This window comes from Camelina sativa, chromosome 5, assembly GCF_030686135.1.
Source record: "Camelina sativa cultivar CO46 ecotype springtype chromosome 5, ASM3068613v1".
Classification (NCBI taxonomy): domain Eukaryota; kingdom Viridiplantae; phylum Streptophyta; class Magnoliopsida; order Brassicales; family Brassicaceae; genus Camelina; species Camelina sativa.
This window is the reverse complement of record NC_141884.1, coordinates 37,741,770-37,758,584: the sequence shown is the minus strand read 5'-3', so window position 1 is coordinate 37,758,584 and position 16,815 is coordinate 37,741,770. Positions and strand designations below refer to the sequence as shown.

Here is a 16,815-nt window from a genome sequence, read left to right as displayed (position 1 = left end):
TACATGAGGAGCTGGAAAAAGTGTTCCAGATTGGACTGGCTTTAAGAAAGAAAAAAACCCTGTCCTGCTGTGATGGGTGCCGAACAAGATCCATCACAGCAGTGTCAATCAAGAGATGACTCACTTCAACCTCAGTATACTCTGAAGCCATTGATATGACTATTTTCCTCCAAACCGCGATCCCTGCACCCAAAGAAATTTCAGAAAAAAAAAATCATGAGTTCTGGATCTATCACATCAGTTTCTAATTTAGCTGGAAGTTTTATACTTGTATGCAGTTATCAAGAATTGACCTCCAAGATAGTAGTAGCCTTACAAAGTTTACCGCACCTTTACTTCCCAAAATCAAATGCAACACGAGCAATGTGATCAAATCAGAAACAAGAATGCAATTGAGCAACTCCTACATTAACCAGACGTCAAATACTTTTCCAGCAAAATTAAAAGTCTAGTAAATGCGAAAATATGATACCTCTCTTGCAGACGTATTGAGTGAAAGACATCTATAACTAGAAGAATGAGTTTGATGTTGTTACTCAGTCACAATCTTCTTCATTCTTCAAACCCATGGCATATCTCAGTCACATTCCATCTAAAACTGAAACCAAAAAAAAAAAAAGTTAACAGCAGCATGTCGGAATTTCTTGTCAATGCTCGCTTACGTCGGTTATGGACAAGTAAAATAGCAGCATGTTGGAATTCAATCAATATATAATTCCAAGAAGAAAAAAAGGAAGATGCGAGAAAAGTTAAGAGGAATCATAGAGTTTCAATAGTTCATTACCTGTGGAAGGGAATTGTTGGCATGAAGCAATGACTAGTAACTTTTTGTTCACAGGGTCTTGCTTTGAATTCTGGTACCTTGTCGAGTTCCACTTCAGTAGCACCTTGTTTTTCAACAAAAAAAAAAGGAAAGGATCATCGGTTGAGGGAGATGGATAAACTTGAAACAGAACAAAATAAAGAAAAGCAGAGAGGATTTTGAGATGACTTACAATGCAAGAAGAGGGGATTTCCACCATCATCTAGAGAAGCAACAAAACCAAAAATCTCAGTCTAACTTATGGATGGGGATCTGAAGCAAACGTTTGGAGTGATTGTCAGTAATGGAACGACTTACCTGACTTGTTCGAACAACATGGAGTCTTGGCCTCAACGATTAAGCTTCTTCTCCCTGGTGATGAGTTGTTTTTTGTAGAGAGCTGTTTCATAGAATCTAGAAAAAGAAACGAACCCATCAATTAAGACCACATATAAAAAACAACACTCTTATTTAGATACCAAAACATTCGGATGAGAGTTGTAGAAAAACCAAGAATAATTACCTTTTTCTGGTTGTAGAGTTTCTCGTCAACTCAGATGAGAGTTGAAGACGTCATGAAAACAACGTCCTCTTCTGTTCATCACCTGCAAAGACACGAAAAATATACTTCCACCAGATATTACTCATCAACAATGCTTGGTTGAAGGATAAACTTGCAACAGAAGAAAATAAAATCAAGATTAAAGTTTACTTACAGAGGTTTTATCCGTTGCTGTTGTTGACTTGTTTTGTTGTTGTCGTTGAGAGAATCTACAAAAATTACAGATGAGGAGGAAAGAGTTTCTGTTATGCAGAGTGAGATTACAAGTGAAGCATGCTGTTTTTGTAACAATTGGGCTCACTGTCTTGATTTTGCATCATCTAGCTTTTGCTTTTTGAGAGCTCTATTTTCCTGAATCAGTTTGGTAGAGCTAGCTATGTTTTCCTGCAGTGAGGCAATAAATGGGCAGAAACTATTACAAAAGGAACGTGAAACCAGATTTGGGTATCAGAATCGTTATTAATTAAGACTACCTTGAATTATGGCAGACGTGGTGTACTTCTTTGTGGTGCAGGCTGGAGTGAAGAGCTTGATTTTGAAACAATAACTGACTCACCTGTCTTGATTTTCCATCATCTAGCTTCTTCCTTGTGATGGCTTTGATTTGATGAATCAGATTGGTAGTGCTAGCTTAAGTATTAAACACTCGTTTTCCTGCAGTGAAAGGAATCAACACATTAAAATAAACTACAACAAGAGGAACGTGAGACCACATTTGGGGTAACAGAATGGTTATTAAGCAACTACCTTTATGCAATTTGGGTATCAGAAAAGTAATTAATAATGGCAATTACCTATATACATTTTTATGAGTACTGCCTTTGGCTTGAGGCAATTATGGTGCCTTGTCGAGTTCCACATCAGTAGCACCTTGTTCAACAAACGCAAACACAAAACAAAACGATTACTGGTTGAGGGAGATAGATCAACTTGAAACAGAAAAAAATAAACTAAAGAAAAGCAGAGAGGAATTTGAGATAACTTACAGAGCAATAAGAAGAGGATTTGTTTTCCATCGTTTGGGTCCATAATTCAGCATCATCCCTAATATTATTAATAGGAAGAAAGAGTGAACCTCCTTTATTATTAATTTATGCAATTTGGGTATCAGAAAAGTAATTAATAATGGCAATTACCTTTATACATTTTTCTGGTTACTTCCATTGGCTTGAGACAATTCTGGTGCCTTGTCGAGTTCCACTTCAGTAGCACCTTGTTATTCAACAAACACAAAAACAAAACAAAAAGATTACTGGTTGAGGGAGATAGATAAACTTAAACAAAAATAAATAAATAAATAAATAAAGAAACGCAGAGAGGATGTTGAGATGACTTACAGAGCAATAAGAAGATGATTAGTTTCCATCGACTGGGACCATAATTCAGCATCATCCTAACATTAATGGGAAGAAAGTGAACCTCCATATAAGTCTACACAAGCAGCAACAACAAAACCAAAAATATCAGTCTCACTTAAGGATGTGGAACTGAACCGAACTCAATGAGTGATTTTCTTTAATAATGGAACAACTTGCCTCACTTGTTCGAAAAACAGCAACGGAGCCATTGCGTCTTGTCCCCGGTGATGAGTTTTTTTATAAATTAACAATTGCATTGACTACAAGATGAATCTAAAAAAATATAGGTGAAGAGATGAATCTAATCCTAACAAACATCCAAGAAGTTATTTATTACCTCAATTGTTTATTACCTGTGAAAGAGAATTTTTGTTCAAAGGGTTTTGCCTAGAATTCTAGTGCCTTGTCGCCGAGTTCACCAGTAGTACCTTGTTATTCAACAAAAAAAAAAAGGATCATTGGTTGAGGGAGATAGATAAACTTGAAACAGAAGAAAATAAAGAAAAGCAGAGGATTTTGAGATGACTTACAGTGAAGAGGATTCTACCATCATTTGGGTCCAAGATTTCAGCATCATCCCTAATAGTATCTCCATCATCTAGAGAAGCACAAGCAGGAAAAACAAAACCAAAAACTAAAATGAAATATCAATGAAATATCAGTCTCACATATATATGGAGGGGGAACTGAAACGAATGTATTGAGTGATTGTGAGTAACGAGTCTGACTTGCCTGACTTGATGATTGAGCTTCTTCTCTCTACCAAAAGAAGTAAGTAGTTCCTTACAAGTCACCACACCAGTATCACTTGTCATGTAAGAATTGGAACTAGCAGGAAGCCTATCACTGAAAAAGAAAGACAACCAATGATGTAAAAAGCATTCAACTATTAGACAATAAGATAATTAAGTGTTCTTAACTTCATACCTGGGGGCAGAAGCAGTCTCTTGTCATTGCCATTTTAAAGTTTCGACTAACAACATGATAGAAGCTAAGAAGACGAGGATAGATAAAGATCAACTGGGCTCAAAGTGCTAGACCTCCAGAGACGCATCATGACAGCTCAACCAAACCACAGATCACCGTCCTGACAACAACATACTTACAAGATAAGTCCCCTCCCTATGAGTGATAAACCTTGATGCTTTCGTACGTCATTGAGAAAATATGATTCATCGTCCTGGTTTGGAACACACAGCCACAGACACAAACTTGTATCGCCATTTCACCAGGCAAAAAAAGAAAGGAACAAACACATTAGTTAATTAAGATCCCCACATAATACAAGAACGAAACTCTTATTTCAAAAGCAAAACATCATACCACCTCTGTAATTATAATAGCAGAATTATTTAATATTCCCATATAATACAAAAGTGAAACTCTTATTTTAAAAGCAAAAAAAAAATCACACGAAAATCAAATAGATTCATAGGTTTAGAAGAAAACGAGAAGATACCTCTGACTTGTTCAGGCCTGTTTACTCTCTCGTCACTTGTGGTAACACTGTTATCGGTCTTAAAATTGACAAACACTTCAAAAGCCGCACGAACCTGCAACAAAAATCCTAACTTCAGATGAATCCAAAATACAAATATGGTATGGTCAAGAAAAAAAATTATAATGAACGTTCCGAGTATACCACATACCATCCAACAGCTCCGAGAAGAGCATCATCTGATAGCTTCAAGCTTTTTAAGAAAACCTGCAAAACGAAACGTAAACCTGAGATTCTTGTTACACGGTTGAATAAAAAACAAAAGAAGAAGAAATAAATAAAACACAATGTACCTGCCTCTGGACTCCATTTAGCTCAGTAAAATCAAGGGTTTTGCTTTGAATTTTGGTGCCTTGTCGCCGAGTTTCCACTTGAGTAGTACCTTGTTGTACAACAAAAAAAAAAAAGGATCATTGGCTAGGGAGATAGAAAAACTTGAAACAGAACAAAATAAAGATAAAGTGTTCTAAACTTCATACCTGGGCAGAAGCGGACTCTTTTCATTGGCATTTTAAAGCTTCAACTAACAACATGATAGAAGCTAAGAAGACGAGGATAGACAAAGAGATCAATTAGGCTCAAAGTGCTAGACCTCCAGAGACGCATCATGACAGCTCAACCAAACCACAGATCACCGTCCTGACAACAACATACCTACAAGATAAGTCCCCTCTCAGTGCTAAACCTTGATGATGCTTTCGTACGTCCTTGGAAAAGTTTGGGTCATTGTCCTGGTTTGGGAATGGAAACACACAGCCACAGACACAAACTTGTATCGTCGTTTCACCAGGCAAAATAAAGAAAGAAAGAAAGAAAGAAAGGAACAAACCCATTAGTTAATTAAGATCCCCATATAATACAAGAAGGAACTACTCTTATTTCAAAAGCAAAACATCGACAAAAAGATACCTTTGACTTATTTTGGGTCTCTCTCTCTCTTTCGTCGCCTTGTGATGGCTTTGATGATTTTATGAAAGAGACTGGTAGTGCTAGCTACGTTATTAACCCTAACCCTGCAGTGAAAAGAATCAACACATTAGAAAGAAAGAAAGAAAGAAGAAGAAAAAAGAATATATATATAACAAGAAGAACAACGCCGAGAAGACAATAGACCTATCTATTACCTTTTGTTTTGTAATCGATCAATTTGAGTCACCGAACACGCACGCCGGAGCGTGTTTGTTCTGAGTCGAATCAAATCATCGTCTCAGTCCTCGTCCACGAACACGCAAGACCTGTTTCAGTTTCACCCAAAAATAGAAACAAACCCTAGAAATTTCCAAAAGCAAAAAAATAAGAACACGAAAAATTAAATTGAAGAAGAACACGAAACGATACGTCGATACCTCTTCTGACTTGTTCTTCAGGTCCGCTTGTTCTCTCTCGCCGCCGTTTGATCGAACGGTCTCTCTCGCCGCCGTTAGGATCGAACGGTCTCTCTATCTCTCTCTCTGCCTCACCGCCGTTAGGATCGAACGGTCTCTCTCTCTCCCTGCCTCGCCGCCGTTAGAATCGAACGATCTCTCTCTCTCGCACTCCCTCTCTCTCTCTCTCGCCGCATCGAACGGTCTCTCTCTCTCTCTCGCCGCCGTTAGGATCGACCGGTCTCTCTCTCTCTCTCTCTCTCGCCGCCGTTAGGATCGAACGGTCTCTCTCTCTCTGCCTCGCCGCCGTTAGAATCGAACGATCTCTCTCTCGCACTCCCTCTCTCTCTCTCTCTAAACTGATTTTGATTTCTCCAGGAGACTGGTGGAGCGTCAGAGAGTATTTAATAAAACTGCCAAATAAATAGAGAAAACGGTCAATAAAACACTTGTGACTAAAAAAAAAATAGAGAAAACGGTCACAATCTCAAAAAAAAAAAACTATTTTTTTTATTTATTTATTTCTTCGATTGGAACTTTCTGGATTAATAATGTTTCCAATTCTTAAAACGATGCGTTTTTGTCTTTTCATGTAAAAAAATTGTATTAACAAAAAGCAATTCGTTTGGGGATTAGTGGGCCTATTGTTATTTCTTTTCTAAGCCGTGGGCTTAAGTTTTTCTTCGCTCATTTCTTTCTTTTATGTTACTAGAAGAAAAAGTTAAGAAGAACTAAAAGACTCTTTTTCGCTCAAAGACTTCGAAAATTAGGATAGGATGAATAGAAGACTCTGATCAGACCAGAGTCTCTCCCCAAAGTCCCAATGCAACCATATTCGACGAAGGCGTTTTTATATTTTGAGTGATTAAGAGGAGACCAAAATTGTCTCTTACTAAACCTAAAATAATTCATTCATGTATAAAATATAAAAACATTGTTAATCGCAAATGTGACGGTTCAATTGTGGGGATGCCTGTCTGTGACTTCATTTCTTTTGGGAGAAAAAAAAAGTGAAGAGGTTACATATTCAAATGTTTCAAGGAACAATGAGGGAGGTCGACATAGTAACTGCATCTGTTATAGTAAAGAGTTACTGTCAATCTTAGTAATAATACCTGTACTCACACTTTCTAGCGCTACACTAAGCCATATTTCTGCATATATTTGAATAATTTAAGGTTATGACTTTACCAAGACAAAATGGGCAAGTAGGTTGTAGTAGATCCACTGAACATCTAGAGTAAAAAAGCATTCGACATACAATCATCCTGCACAGAGTTTGATTTCTTTAGAAGATTGTACTTTATACACTACACTAACTCGGGACGTTTTTAAGGAAAAGCAAACACGTGTTCATGACTGGATTAAGAAACATACTATTCCCACATACCAGTTCTGAAACCGTTGTTCAGAGCAACCAACACAGCAATTTCAATCCTCTTTATTGCCTTTTCTTCTCCAAGTCCGTATTTCAGAAGCATTGTAGCGATGAGAATGGTTGCCAATTGGTTCGTCTTATCCTGGAAATTCAAAGAATAGAGAAGTTGTACACTTTATTTTTGGGGGCATGGAAGTAGTTTTAATATAAGGGAACAAAAGCCGTGTTTGTTTGAAGAATACAGTTAGAACCTGTCAAGCAATATCAGGTGCAAACCATGTAAAGGTTCAAAGAGTCCAGGTCTGTATTAAGCATGAAGGGTTTATGTTTAGACAAGATCATACTACTGCATACTCAAAGATCAGATTGTTTTATAAGACTAGAAGATGGCAGCATTCCAATGTTTCATGTGATTCATTGAAGCTTCACCGGATAATAATATATCACCTAATTGTTGTTTGTAGCAATGGTGTAAACTGCACATTAGAACTATATAAAAAAAAAAAATCATAGGATAACTGAAAGAATTTAATCACTTAAAACAAAGAAAAGGATTTAGAGAGATCACTTATACAGGATTCTACATAACTGTTGCATGTTGGTTGGGTCATAAAGCATGCATCATCATCATCTCCAAACCTGCGAAGAATATAAACCCATATATATGATTAACAACTAACAAAGAAGCAGACAACTCCATCAAGAAAAATAGATAACATCTCTACCAAAAGCTTTACGTAATTCCTCACAACACCATGATCACTTCCCATATCAAATTTAATGCTATCAGGAAACAAATCACTGAAAAAGATAGACAACCGATAGTAGTGTAAATACAAATAAGATTAAACAATAAGGTAATTAATTAAATGTTCAAGATTTGTTTTCTAAACTACATACGTACCTTCCCTGAGATGGAACCATAGGGCAGATGCAGCCTCTTGTCATTTCTACCAAAAGATTCCAATAATCCCTCACAACACCAGGCAGGATATCACTGTTCATGTCAAATTTTGGTGCTAACAGGAAGCTGATCACTGAAAAAGAAAGATAACCGATAATGTAAATACAAATAAGATTTTTTTAAAAATAAGGTAAGTATTCATGGTTTGTTTCTAAACTGTATGCGTACCTTCACTGAGTTAGAACCATATAGGGCAGTTGCAGTTTCATGTCAACCTGCCAGTTATATTAAGCTGACAATCATCCCTACAATTCTTTGAGAAAATGTTGACTCATAAAGCATATCTTTTTCTTACTAACTTCAACTACCATGAGAAAACCAAAGAGAAAAAATGCAAATTAGCAGTTAGAGAGAGAGAGAGCAGACACCCATATGGCATTCAAAAACAATAGGATATTCAATTGAAATAGAAAAGACCCTTTCACCAATGTTTACTGTAATCAGGAGCATGAATAAGGCAAGTAAGGAGTGCCAATCAGATATGTAGGAAAAAGTTGGCGTACCTATCAATTATCTTGACTTGTCTTATTAAGATTTAAGATTAGATCCTGCAAGTGTAACTCTCCTCCCACTGCGAGCTGAGTGCTTCAATTGATAAAACAGATTCATTAAGCTATTATGAGACTGTTCTAAAGTGGTGACAATCTCTGATGGATGGGGATATTTTTACCTTAAAATCTGGCAGATGTGGTGTGACTTGTTTGTGGTGGAGCGAGGCAAAAACTGGAGCTATGGAGTGAAGAGCTTGCTGATTTTTGAAATAATATAATTGGCTCACCCGTCTTGATTTGCATCATCTAGCTTTCACTGTGGAAGAATGAATGAAGAAGAAAAAGCATTAGAGTAGCCCCATTCATACATATATTACTTAAGTAGAATACAATCTCTAAAAAGGAATGATAGAGAACCTGGGCATCTGCGGTCTAGTTGTTGTTGTTCGGCCAGTCATCCCTAAAATAATAATACATGAGAAGAAAGAGTGAACCATCTCCATATCATCTTTAGTCTCTAGAAGCTAACAAAGAAAACAATGAAATAAAATATCAGTTTGATGTTGTTACCGTAAGGCGAAGACTATTAATTCTTGGTTCTGAATCACAGATACACAAGACACCAAAAAACGACATCATCATAATCACCACTCACCAAGAAGCCGAAAAGTTGAAACATTGGATCATCCGATCCACTTTGAAAGAGAATTCATTCGTATTATTAACGAATCGTTACGTGATTATATTCTTCCATAGAAGTATGTTTGTGTTATTATAGTTACTCAAATTAATATATCTGATTGAAACTACCGGGGTTTAATTTAAAACATTCTTAAGTAATAGATTTATTTGGTAAATAGTAGGTAATATCAGGGCTTTTCTGAAAACATTACTCTCTTTCCAGTTTCTCCTCTTTCTTCTGCTGCGAAGACGAAGACGAAGACGAAGAAAGAAACAGTGAAAATGGCTTCTCAGAGCTCTTCACTTTTTTTGGTCATCCTCTTCACCTTCATCTACGCTGCTTCAATTTCATCCTCTCTTCTTGTCAGAGCACATGAACAGTTTCGTACTTTTACAATTTTCTTCAAGTTAAATTTAGCCTCCGATCTCGCTTCTCGATCTGACTCGTTTTGATTTACAGAGACGGAGATGATGAAGAAGAGATCGGAAGCGTTGGTCGTAGATTCCTTTTAGGTTTCAAAGAAACGTCAAAAGGAAGTAACATTACCTTCGCATGTTCTCCTTCAGGTCCTTGTGTTTCCTGCAATTCCTCCGAAAAGGTTTTTTTTCAAATCCCCTCTCTAATTTGCTTAATTGCTCTGTTTTTGATAATGAATCTGTGTTGATTTGGATCGTGATTACGCAATTAGGATTGATTTTGGTGATTTATCTGTATTGATTTGGATCGCGATTACGCAATTAGGATTGATTTTGGTAATTTAGGGTTTCAGAATTAGGTTAATTACGAAGAACCAATAGCTCAACTGGTAAATATCACTCAGATTTGTATTGATCTTGATGGTGATTACGCAATTAGGATTGGTTTTGGTGATTTAGGGTAACATAATTAGCTTAATTATTGATTTCTCAGTCAATTAGATTATAGAGTGAATTGGATTTGGGTATGATTTGTTGTGTTGTGAAGAAGACTCGATTGTTTCAGTATGGTGTGGTTTTCTTGTAGAGGAAAGAGAAGTATCGATGTAGTGAAACTGGTTATCGTATAGCTTTCAAATGTAAAGAGGTGAAAGAAGTTGATAAACACAAGAAAGATGAAGGAGGAGATGAAACACAGAACGGTCAATCGAACCGCGACGACGGAGAAGAAACGAAAACGAGGAAGTTGGTGGATGATGATGATTCGCCTGTATCGAAAGTGAAGAAGTCTCAGTCTTACAAAACTTACAGAAGCTGTGTGCCTTCTGCAGATGAAGAGAAGATATCAGTTCTTGGTTTTGAGGTACACCAGAAAACCAAAACAAAACTCTTTATTTTCCTCACTCATTTTGGATCTCAGAAAGATATTTTGAGCTAACGTTAGATTATTTGAATACATGGACAGTCGATGATGCTAGGATTGTTTCTGCTGAGCGGAACAGCTATATACATCAGAAAGAAACAGACAGTACCGATGCTTGGGGTATCAGGTGCAAGATCACAAAGCAATTCTCGGTTTTAAGAGAACTCTTCTTTTCAGTATGTAAGCTTTCATCTTTTCACTCATAAACAGATTTAACATTTGTTCATCGTCTGTTGTTGAAAAGACCAGAGATATGCTGAGTGTATAGAATAGCTTTAGGTGCCTTCGTATAATTGAGACTACACTACTTGTTTCATGTATAACAAACATGCTTTGCTTTCGGAATATTACTCTGCTTGAGAGAGAACATAAATTTCGTTGAAAAGATTAAGTATTGGTCTTGAACCTTGGTGACAAGATTGCTGGTAGAAAGAGGTTAGTGAAATTGTGCAATGGACCAGTTAAAGTAAGTAACATATCATCATTTAGAATTTGAGATTAAGTGGAGTCAAACAACCTTGAGTCCAACAGAGTTCAGAGAAACTATTATCATTAAGATTCAAACCACAGTTTCTGAACATGGATGACATTGATTCAACAAAAGAGCCGTATTTGTTCGAAAACTAATTCCAAGGAACTTTTTTTATTTGTTTTTGTGGAACTAATGCTAAAACTAACCCTACAGAAACAAGTACATTAGTGTTTGTGCGAATCATTACTATGAATATATGCGCTTATTCACCGATAATTTAATATCTGTGCCTTGCTATTTACGATGCTATAAATTTTCAATGATCACTGGCAGGTGGTGGGATGCTGGGACAAGGTAGTAAAACTTTTTTTTTTTATATAGTTGAAACTTTTGAATATATGCTAAACATAATTTTGTCATGTAAGCTTTTATCAAACAAAACTTGCGAATATAAACACTGTCAGGGTGTAATTTTTCGATTGCCAATCAGAACACAACATGTGGATGTCACGTCAAGCAACCCATTTCACACTGAGAACAACGAACAGCTGAATCTTGCGATGACAGGAAAACGGTAGGCCTATGCGCTCAACCAGAAGAAACATTTCCAACAGCTAGCTTACAATGCCACCTATCTCATGGTCATGGTAGTACAAGTATCCCATGGTCTTGGGAGCTTCGGCTCCAGAACCCATCACTTATATTACTAGTTATTACAACTTGCGTAAAAAAACTCCATGCAGAGTTGACTAGAGATTTACACTCACTCATACGGGGAGGCACATTCAGTACTATTCGGCCATGCCATACTAAATAACTACGCTGAGGATAGCAGTGTCATGTCCCCCATCCATAGGAAAAACACAAAACAGGCGCTTTCCTCGAACAACTTGAGCAGTCCGACCCAACCACTCAACCCCCGATCATCTTTACCCAAATCAAGAATTTTCCGATAAATATCCCTTCACTCCATATGGTGAATAGAGACGAGGAAATGTGACACAGAGGAAGGCAAATGGATGGATGAGGGATCAACTAGAAGATCTCTCGTATTTACACGTACAGTCAAATGATAGTCGATAAACGATGGTGGAGCGTGGTCGAGTGATGGTGCCTACAAGAACCTCAAGATATGAAACATGCTCTTATCAGAGTATGCCTAAGAATTGTGGACTCACGGTCAATGACATCCAAAGTTTAATTTTACAAAGTCATATATATCAGAACTGGACTTTGAAGATACTATTGTTAGGGTAGTGTCGCACCGTCAAAACATAATTTGATTTGCAGTGAGTGGAGAGTATGAAAAAAAAAAGGTCTTAAAACTTTGATTTGGTTTTATGAAAAATTATCTTCAGCATATTAAATTTATTGTAAAATCAAGTAACTTATCAAAAAAAGCTATGAGTACAATGTGCTGATGATGATAGGAAAGAAAAATTCTATATAGCGATATGCAATATATCAATTAGTCAAAGAATTCTTCTAACGATATTTTTTCGTGGACAATGTTTAAGCCCGTATACAAATAGAGAACCGAAGGATATGGAATCCTATAGGCAGAAGTGGTCACCACATTAGCAATGGAGCTTGTATACAAAAATACCTTTTTACTATTTTAATATGGTTTATGATGAAATGAATATGTAAGTGCCATTTCTCGGTTACTTCGAGTAGAAGCTAGTGAGTAACAACACAAAGGCATAAGATTCTCAGGACAAATATACATTTAACTCTTTTAGGAAAGGTAATTTGTTTTGAAGTGGGATTCATGTACAATCGTAACAAATCTGATCGATGAGATGATGAATTATGTACCATATGCTTCATTGGCCCTTCTAAATTTATAAATTATGGCTGCTATGTGACAGTGATATAAATATATTCCCAAGGAACAGTTTTTAATCATGGGTCTAGTCAATCTTGTCATTCTCATCTTTATTTGCAGAAAAACCTTTAAAATATGCACATCTTAATTAAGAAACATAAAGAATGGTTAAGGTGATTAACGCATATTATGTTTTGTTAATGTAAATTATTGATGATCATATCTCGACAAATCAAAATATATTATTCGATGTTTTGCATAGGGGAACTCTTGTAATGATATATTATATTATAAATGGTACTACACTACTAGATACATTAAAGAACACACAAAAAATACGGTGAGGAATAAAAGCTTGAACGGAACTAGGTAGATACTATATATTATGTATGTGCAAAATTCGACATATATGCACACATGCGTATAAAATTAACTATTGTAAAAAATAAAATTTGTGAAATGAATAATATACCTGAAAATAACTGTTATGTGTTTATAAAATATGCCAATATTGTTATAAATGTATAGTATAAAAGTTAGGTATGCATGGCATAGTTATGTGCTTATCTTTACTTTTTGGATACGAAAGAGATGAATTGTACGTGAGAAAAGTACGAGGGAACCCTTTGGCACGTGCAATTTTATATGAGTGCAGACTGTGCAGTATATTATTTTTAGTGATTAAGTACATAAAACTGCATGAACTTAAAATACACAAGAATTATAATACTCATAATATGATATATAAAGCGAAGGCTGGTAAATAAATTCCCTTGATGTCACGTTTCGGACCAGCTGTTCTATATCTCATTCTCTCTCTTTTTCATATTTATTTGTTCTATTTTTTTTTTTTAAATAGAATATTGCGTTTGATAAATATATATCTCTGGACCTCTGGTATATATATATATATATATATATTTATATTTAGATTAATTATTAGGACAAAAGAAAGTGACGACATAAACATACGGATTCATGCTTAAAGATAACATTATTTCTATATCTCACGGAAATATATAAAGATTCATAGCAGAAATTATTTTTCTCTCTCTATCCTAATGTTTCGAGTAAAGTTTGCAAACCATATTGAACCGAATAAAAACCATGGAACCTATAAAGAGCACCAACCATCCTAACTCATCAAAGTGATAAGACTCTCTCTCTCTCTCTCTCACACTATCTTTCTTCTATATCTATCTCTCTTTCTCTTGCTTTTGTTGCCACTCATCTTTGTTCTCTATTATAGTTTCCATTCAAGAAATTCGAATATAAACCCTACTACTTTGATCAATGTTAATATCTGTCTTTATTTCTACCAACCAAGGAAGATAGGATAAAACAAAAACAAAATCCACAAAGGCTAGGAAACCATGCGAAATCACCGTTCCCTTCGTCTCCAACTGTTGATCCGTACGCTATTTACGGTCGGTTTAGTCACTCTTATTATGATCGATGCGTTTGTATTACAAAACAACAACGAGACCGACAAAACAAAAGAGATTACTACAGCTGCGACAATGAACAACTCTGATTCAAATGCGGCGTCCTTTATACACGCCAAGGAAATACAACAAGAACATGACGAAGATAGATCAAGACACGGCGATCTTAGCTACGTTGTCAGCAAAAGAAAAGTGCCTCGTGGACCCGATCCTATACACAACAGGTTCTTTTTACTAACCTCTTGTTTTTTTTTTCTTTTTGTTACTTTCAACGAAATTCTTACCCATACATATATATGTGTCTTGCATGTTGCTGTTTGATTTTTCAATATAACAATATATATGCCTATACCCGCGTGTGGTAACACATTCGTATTGGGTACGGTCTAAGGTCAAGGGTGTAAACTCGCTACAACCTATAAATTCTCTATCCATTATGCGCAAGTTATACATGTGGATCACTTGTTCACTTGGAATTTCTACTCATCATGTGCTTAAATTACATGTGAGTTTACGGGAAACTCCTTACTAAGGGGCATGAGTCGGACCACTTATCCGGTAACGACAATATATGGCCTAGTGACAAATCCGATTAATGACTCAATATGCATCTTATGTTAAGTTTTTTTCTGGGGTCACTACATATATACTTCTAGCACAATTTTACCAAAAAAAAATAAACACTTTGTTTCTTTTAGCTAACTCAGATGGTGAGACATATCACAGAAGCTCGCAAAAGGCTGTCTGCTAGCTTTATTCAGTCTTTACGTTAACAATCTGTTTTCAATGACTCACTATAAGATGGCTTCTTTTAAAAACTTTGTTTTTTTCCTTTATGGAAGCTTTAGCCCTCTTTAAATACTCTCTTTTTCCTCTCTTTTTTTACTCCTCATTTCTTAGTTTTATAGAGAACCTACTTAAGGATCATATTTTGTAAGACGAAGTACTCATAGTTAACTCCATGTAAACTGTATTATAAAGAAATGAAGGTTGTATATAATTTTGTTGTTTTTTTACACATGATTTGGATTAACTGATTTTCAAAATTTTTAATGCATGTTACGTTATCTTAATACAGGAGAGCAAGGAACTCAAGACGACCACCGGGGAGAGCATAAGTACGGTGAAAGCTTAGGGAAAGAAGCAGAGAGAGAGAGAGGGAGAATTATAATTGTTTGGCAAATTCATAGGTCTTGTAATGCTGCTAGATTCTCTTTTCCTTTCATTTGGGATCGAATCTTTAAAATATGCTCAAAATATTTGTGACCCTACACTTCTCCTTTTCAATACTAGTTTAGGAGACATTTTAAAAAAAAATGAATACGCTGATACTGAATTATGAAAAAAGATTTCAAGAAAGAAAAGAAGAAATATACGTACATGCATGCAAATATGCAATCGTGTTTTCTCACATATTGCATAACTTATATTGGATTAATTCTAATTTGATCCATCACTAAATAACGTTTAGATGGTTTAGTTATTTTCTCACTTTTGTAGTATTGTACAATTATATATATTGGGTAATTGCACCAAATGATCATGAACAATTATTTTATTAGGTAGATGAATACAGAGCTTTTAATGTGCAAAACACACGAAAACGAGCGAGTAGTGTTTTTGTAACTAACATTCTTACCCATATCCTATAAAATATTCCCCTATGTTGTTCTAGATAACATGCTATTTTTTAGCATGACAAACAAAATAACATCATAGTTATTGACGTGATTAAGTCTCATAATACGATTAGAAAACGTAGATTACAAAAACATTTGCAAAAGAAAAGTAAGATGGATTTCTTTTCTTTTGTTTTTGTTTGTGTAAAGAACAATTGTACTTTGAAAGTCTTATCCAATCATTTAAAAAATGTCGAATCCATTATTATTGATGTATTCTGATCAAAGCATCTATTCGGGGAAAAATAAAAGAGGTGTCGACAAAGATTGGATACATAAGATTTTTTTTTTTTATGTGTGTAATTAATAAATGCATAGCATATATATATAACATTTAAAAATTAATATGAGCTCCAAATGCCGAAATTTTTAGAAAAGGAGAATGTGTGTAATGGTTCTTCTAAATAAAGGAGACCACAATGCTTCTTTGTGTTATGCTTTTTCCCATCTTTTATTCTTTTGTTCTTTTGTGGGGTTAACTCCACCACTACTCTTTCTCTCTTTTATTACATTTCTTTTTCCATTATTTGTAAATTAATTTTACTTATCTTGAAACATAAAAAGAATAGTAAATATAGCTTACTAAATGACTACATCACCACCGTACGTACACAACACAACGTATGTATCAAAAAGAGAACTAGTAATAGAACATGAAACAGCATTTTGGTCTTTCATTGGTATATTTTTCCTTAGGTATTCCGATTTGTCATAGTATATAACTAGTTTATGTGATGAGAGGGGTTCTCGGAGAAAGAATTCCTAACTCATCTCCATATATGTAATTAGATAAACTCGAAATCCCGAATATAGATTGTAGATTATATTATTTATTTGCAAATAAATTAAAGTACTATAGAAATTTTATGAGTTTATGGTTCCGGTTCGGCTCCATAAAATCCTCTATACTATATACCCTAACCATCCACATTAGTATTACAAATTGATATATGC

At 35.4% G+C, this 16,815-nt stretch overlaps 2 protein-coding genes and 2 long non-coding RNA genes across 4 annotated transcripts; 2 read left to right on the top strand and 2 right to left on the bottom strand.

Annotated features, from left to right (window-relative positions):
- Positions 1-3: 3 nt before the first annotated feature.
- LOC109133135 (uncharacterized) lies at positions 4-5,979 on the bottom strand. The gene is made up of 26 exons (XR_015557876.1): positions 5,567-5,979; positions 5,345-5,489; positions 5,130-5,233; positions 4,700-4,989; positions 4,514-4,602; positions 4,372-4,427; positions 4,182-4,275; positions 3,650-3,933; positions 3,455-3,568; positions 3,253-3,320; positions 3,076-3,150; positions 2,900-2,995; positions 2,702-2,795; positions 2,501-2,576; positions 2,351-2,408; positions 2,159-2,234; positions 1,838-2,018; positions 1,666-1,748; positions 1,519-1,573; positions 1,326-1,429; positions 1,121-1,216; positions 996-1,025; positions 785-887; positions 473-598; positions 294-330; positions 4-183 (listed from the first exon to the last, which is right to left on the bottom strand). It is a non-coding gene; the product is annotated as an uncharacterized LOC109133135 (long non-coding RNA).
- Positions 5,980-6,586: 607 nt separating this feature from the next.
- LOC104788079 (uncharacterized) lies at positions 6,587-8,230 on the bottom strand. The gene is made up of 6 exons (XR_768098.3): positions 8,095-8,230; positions 7,867-7,999; positions 7,688-7,763; positions 7,214-7,601; positions 6,975-7,104; positions 6,587-6,852 (listed from the first exon to the last, which is right to left on the bottom strand). It is a non-coding gene; the product is annotated as an uncharacterized LOC104788079 (long non-coding RNA).
- A 989-nt stretch (positions 8,231-9,219) lies between these two features.
- Positions 9,220-11,425, top strand: LOC104788078 (uncharacterized). Its single transcript, XM_010513763.3, has 5 exons — positions 9,220-9,478; positions 9,559-9,697; positions 10,102-10,377; positions 10,480-10,617; positions 11,243-11,425. Exons 1-4 carry the CDS (start codon positions 9,381-9,383, stop codon positions 10,594-10,596), a joined length of 630 nt encoding a protein of 209 aa, XP_010512065.1. The 5' UTR covers positions 9,220-9,380; the 3' UTR covers positions 10,597-10,617; positions 11,243-11,425.
- A 2,468-nt stretch (positions 11,426-13,893) lies between these two features.
- Positions 13,894-15,451, top strand: LOC104788077 (CLAVATA3/ESR (CLE)-related protein 26-like). Its single transcript, XM_010513761.3, has 2 exons — positions 13,894-14,406; positions 15,261-15,451. Exons 1-2 carry the CDS (start codon positions 14,111-14,113, stop codon positions 15,298-15,300), a joined length of 336 nt encoding a protein of 111 aa, XP_010512063.1. The 5' UTR covers positions 13,894-14,110; the 3' UTR covers positions 15,301-15,451.
- The last annotated feature ends 1,364 nt before the right edge of the window (positions 15,452-16,815 follow it).

Coding starts and splice junctions, on each gene's coding strand:
- LOC104788078 (XM_010513763.3), top strand. CDS start 9,381: ATGGCTTCTCAGAGCTCTTCACTTTTTTTGGTCATCCTCTTCACCTTC. Junction 9,479..9,558: donor CTTGTCAGAGCACATGAACA/GTTTCGTACTTT, acceptor TTTGATTTACAG/AGACGGAGATGATGAAGAAG. Junction 9,698..10,101: donor CCTGCAATTCCTCCGAAAAG/GTTTTTTTTCAA, acceptor GTTTTCTTGTAG/AGGAAAGAGAAGTATCGATG.
- LOC104788077 (XM_010513761.3), top strand. CDS start 14,111: ATGCGAAATCACCGTTCCCTTCGTCTCCAACTGTTGATCCGTACGCTA. Junction 14,407..15,260: donor CCCGATCCTATACACAACAG/GTTCTTTTTACT, acceptor ATCTTAATACAG/GAGAGCAAGGAACTCAAGAC.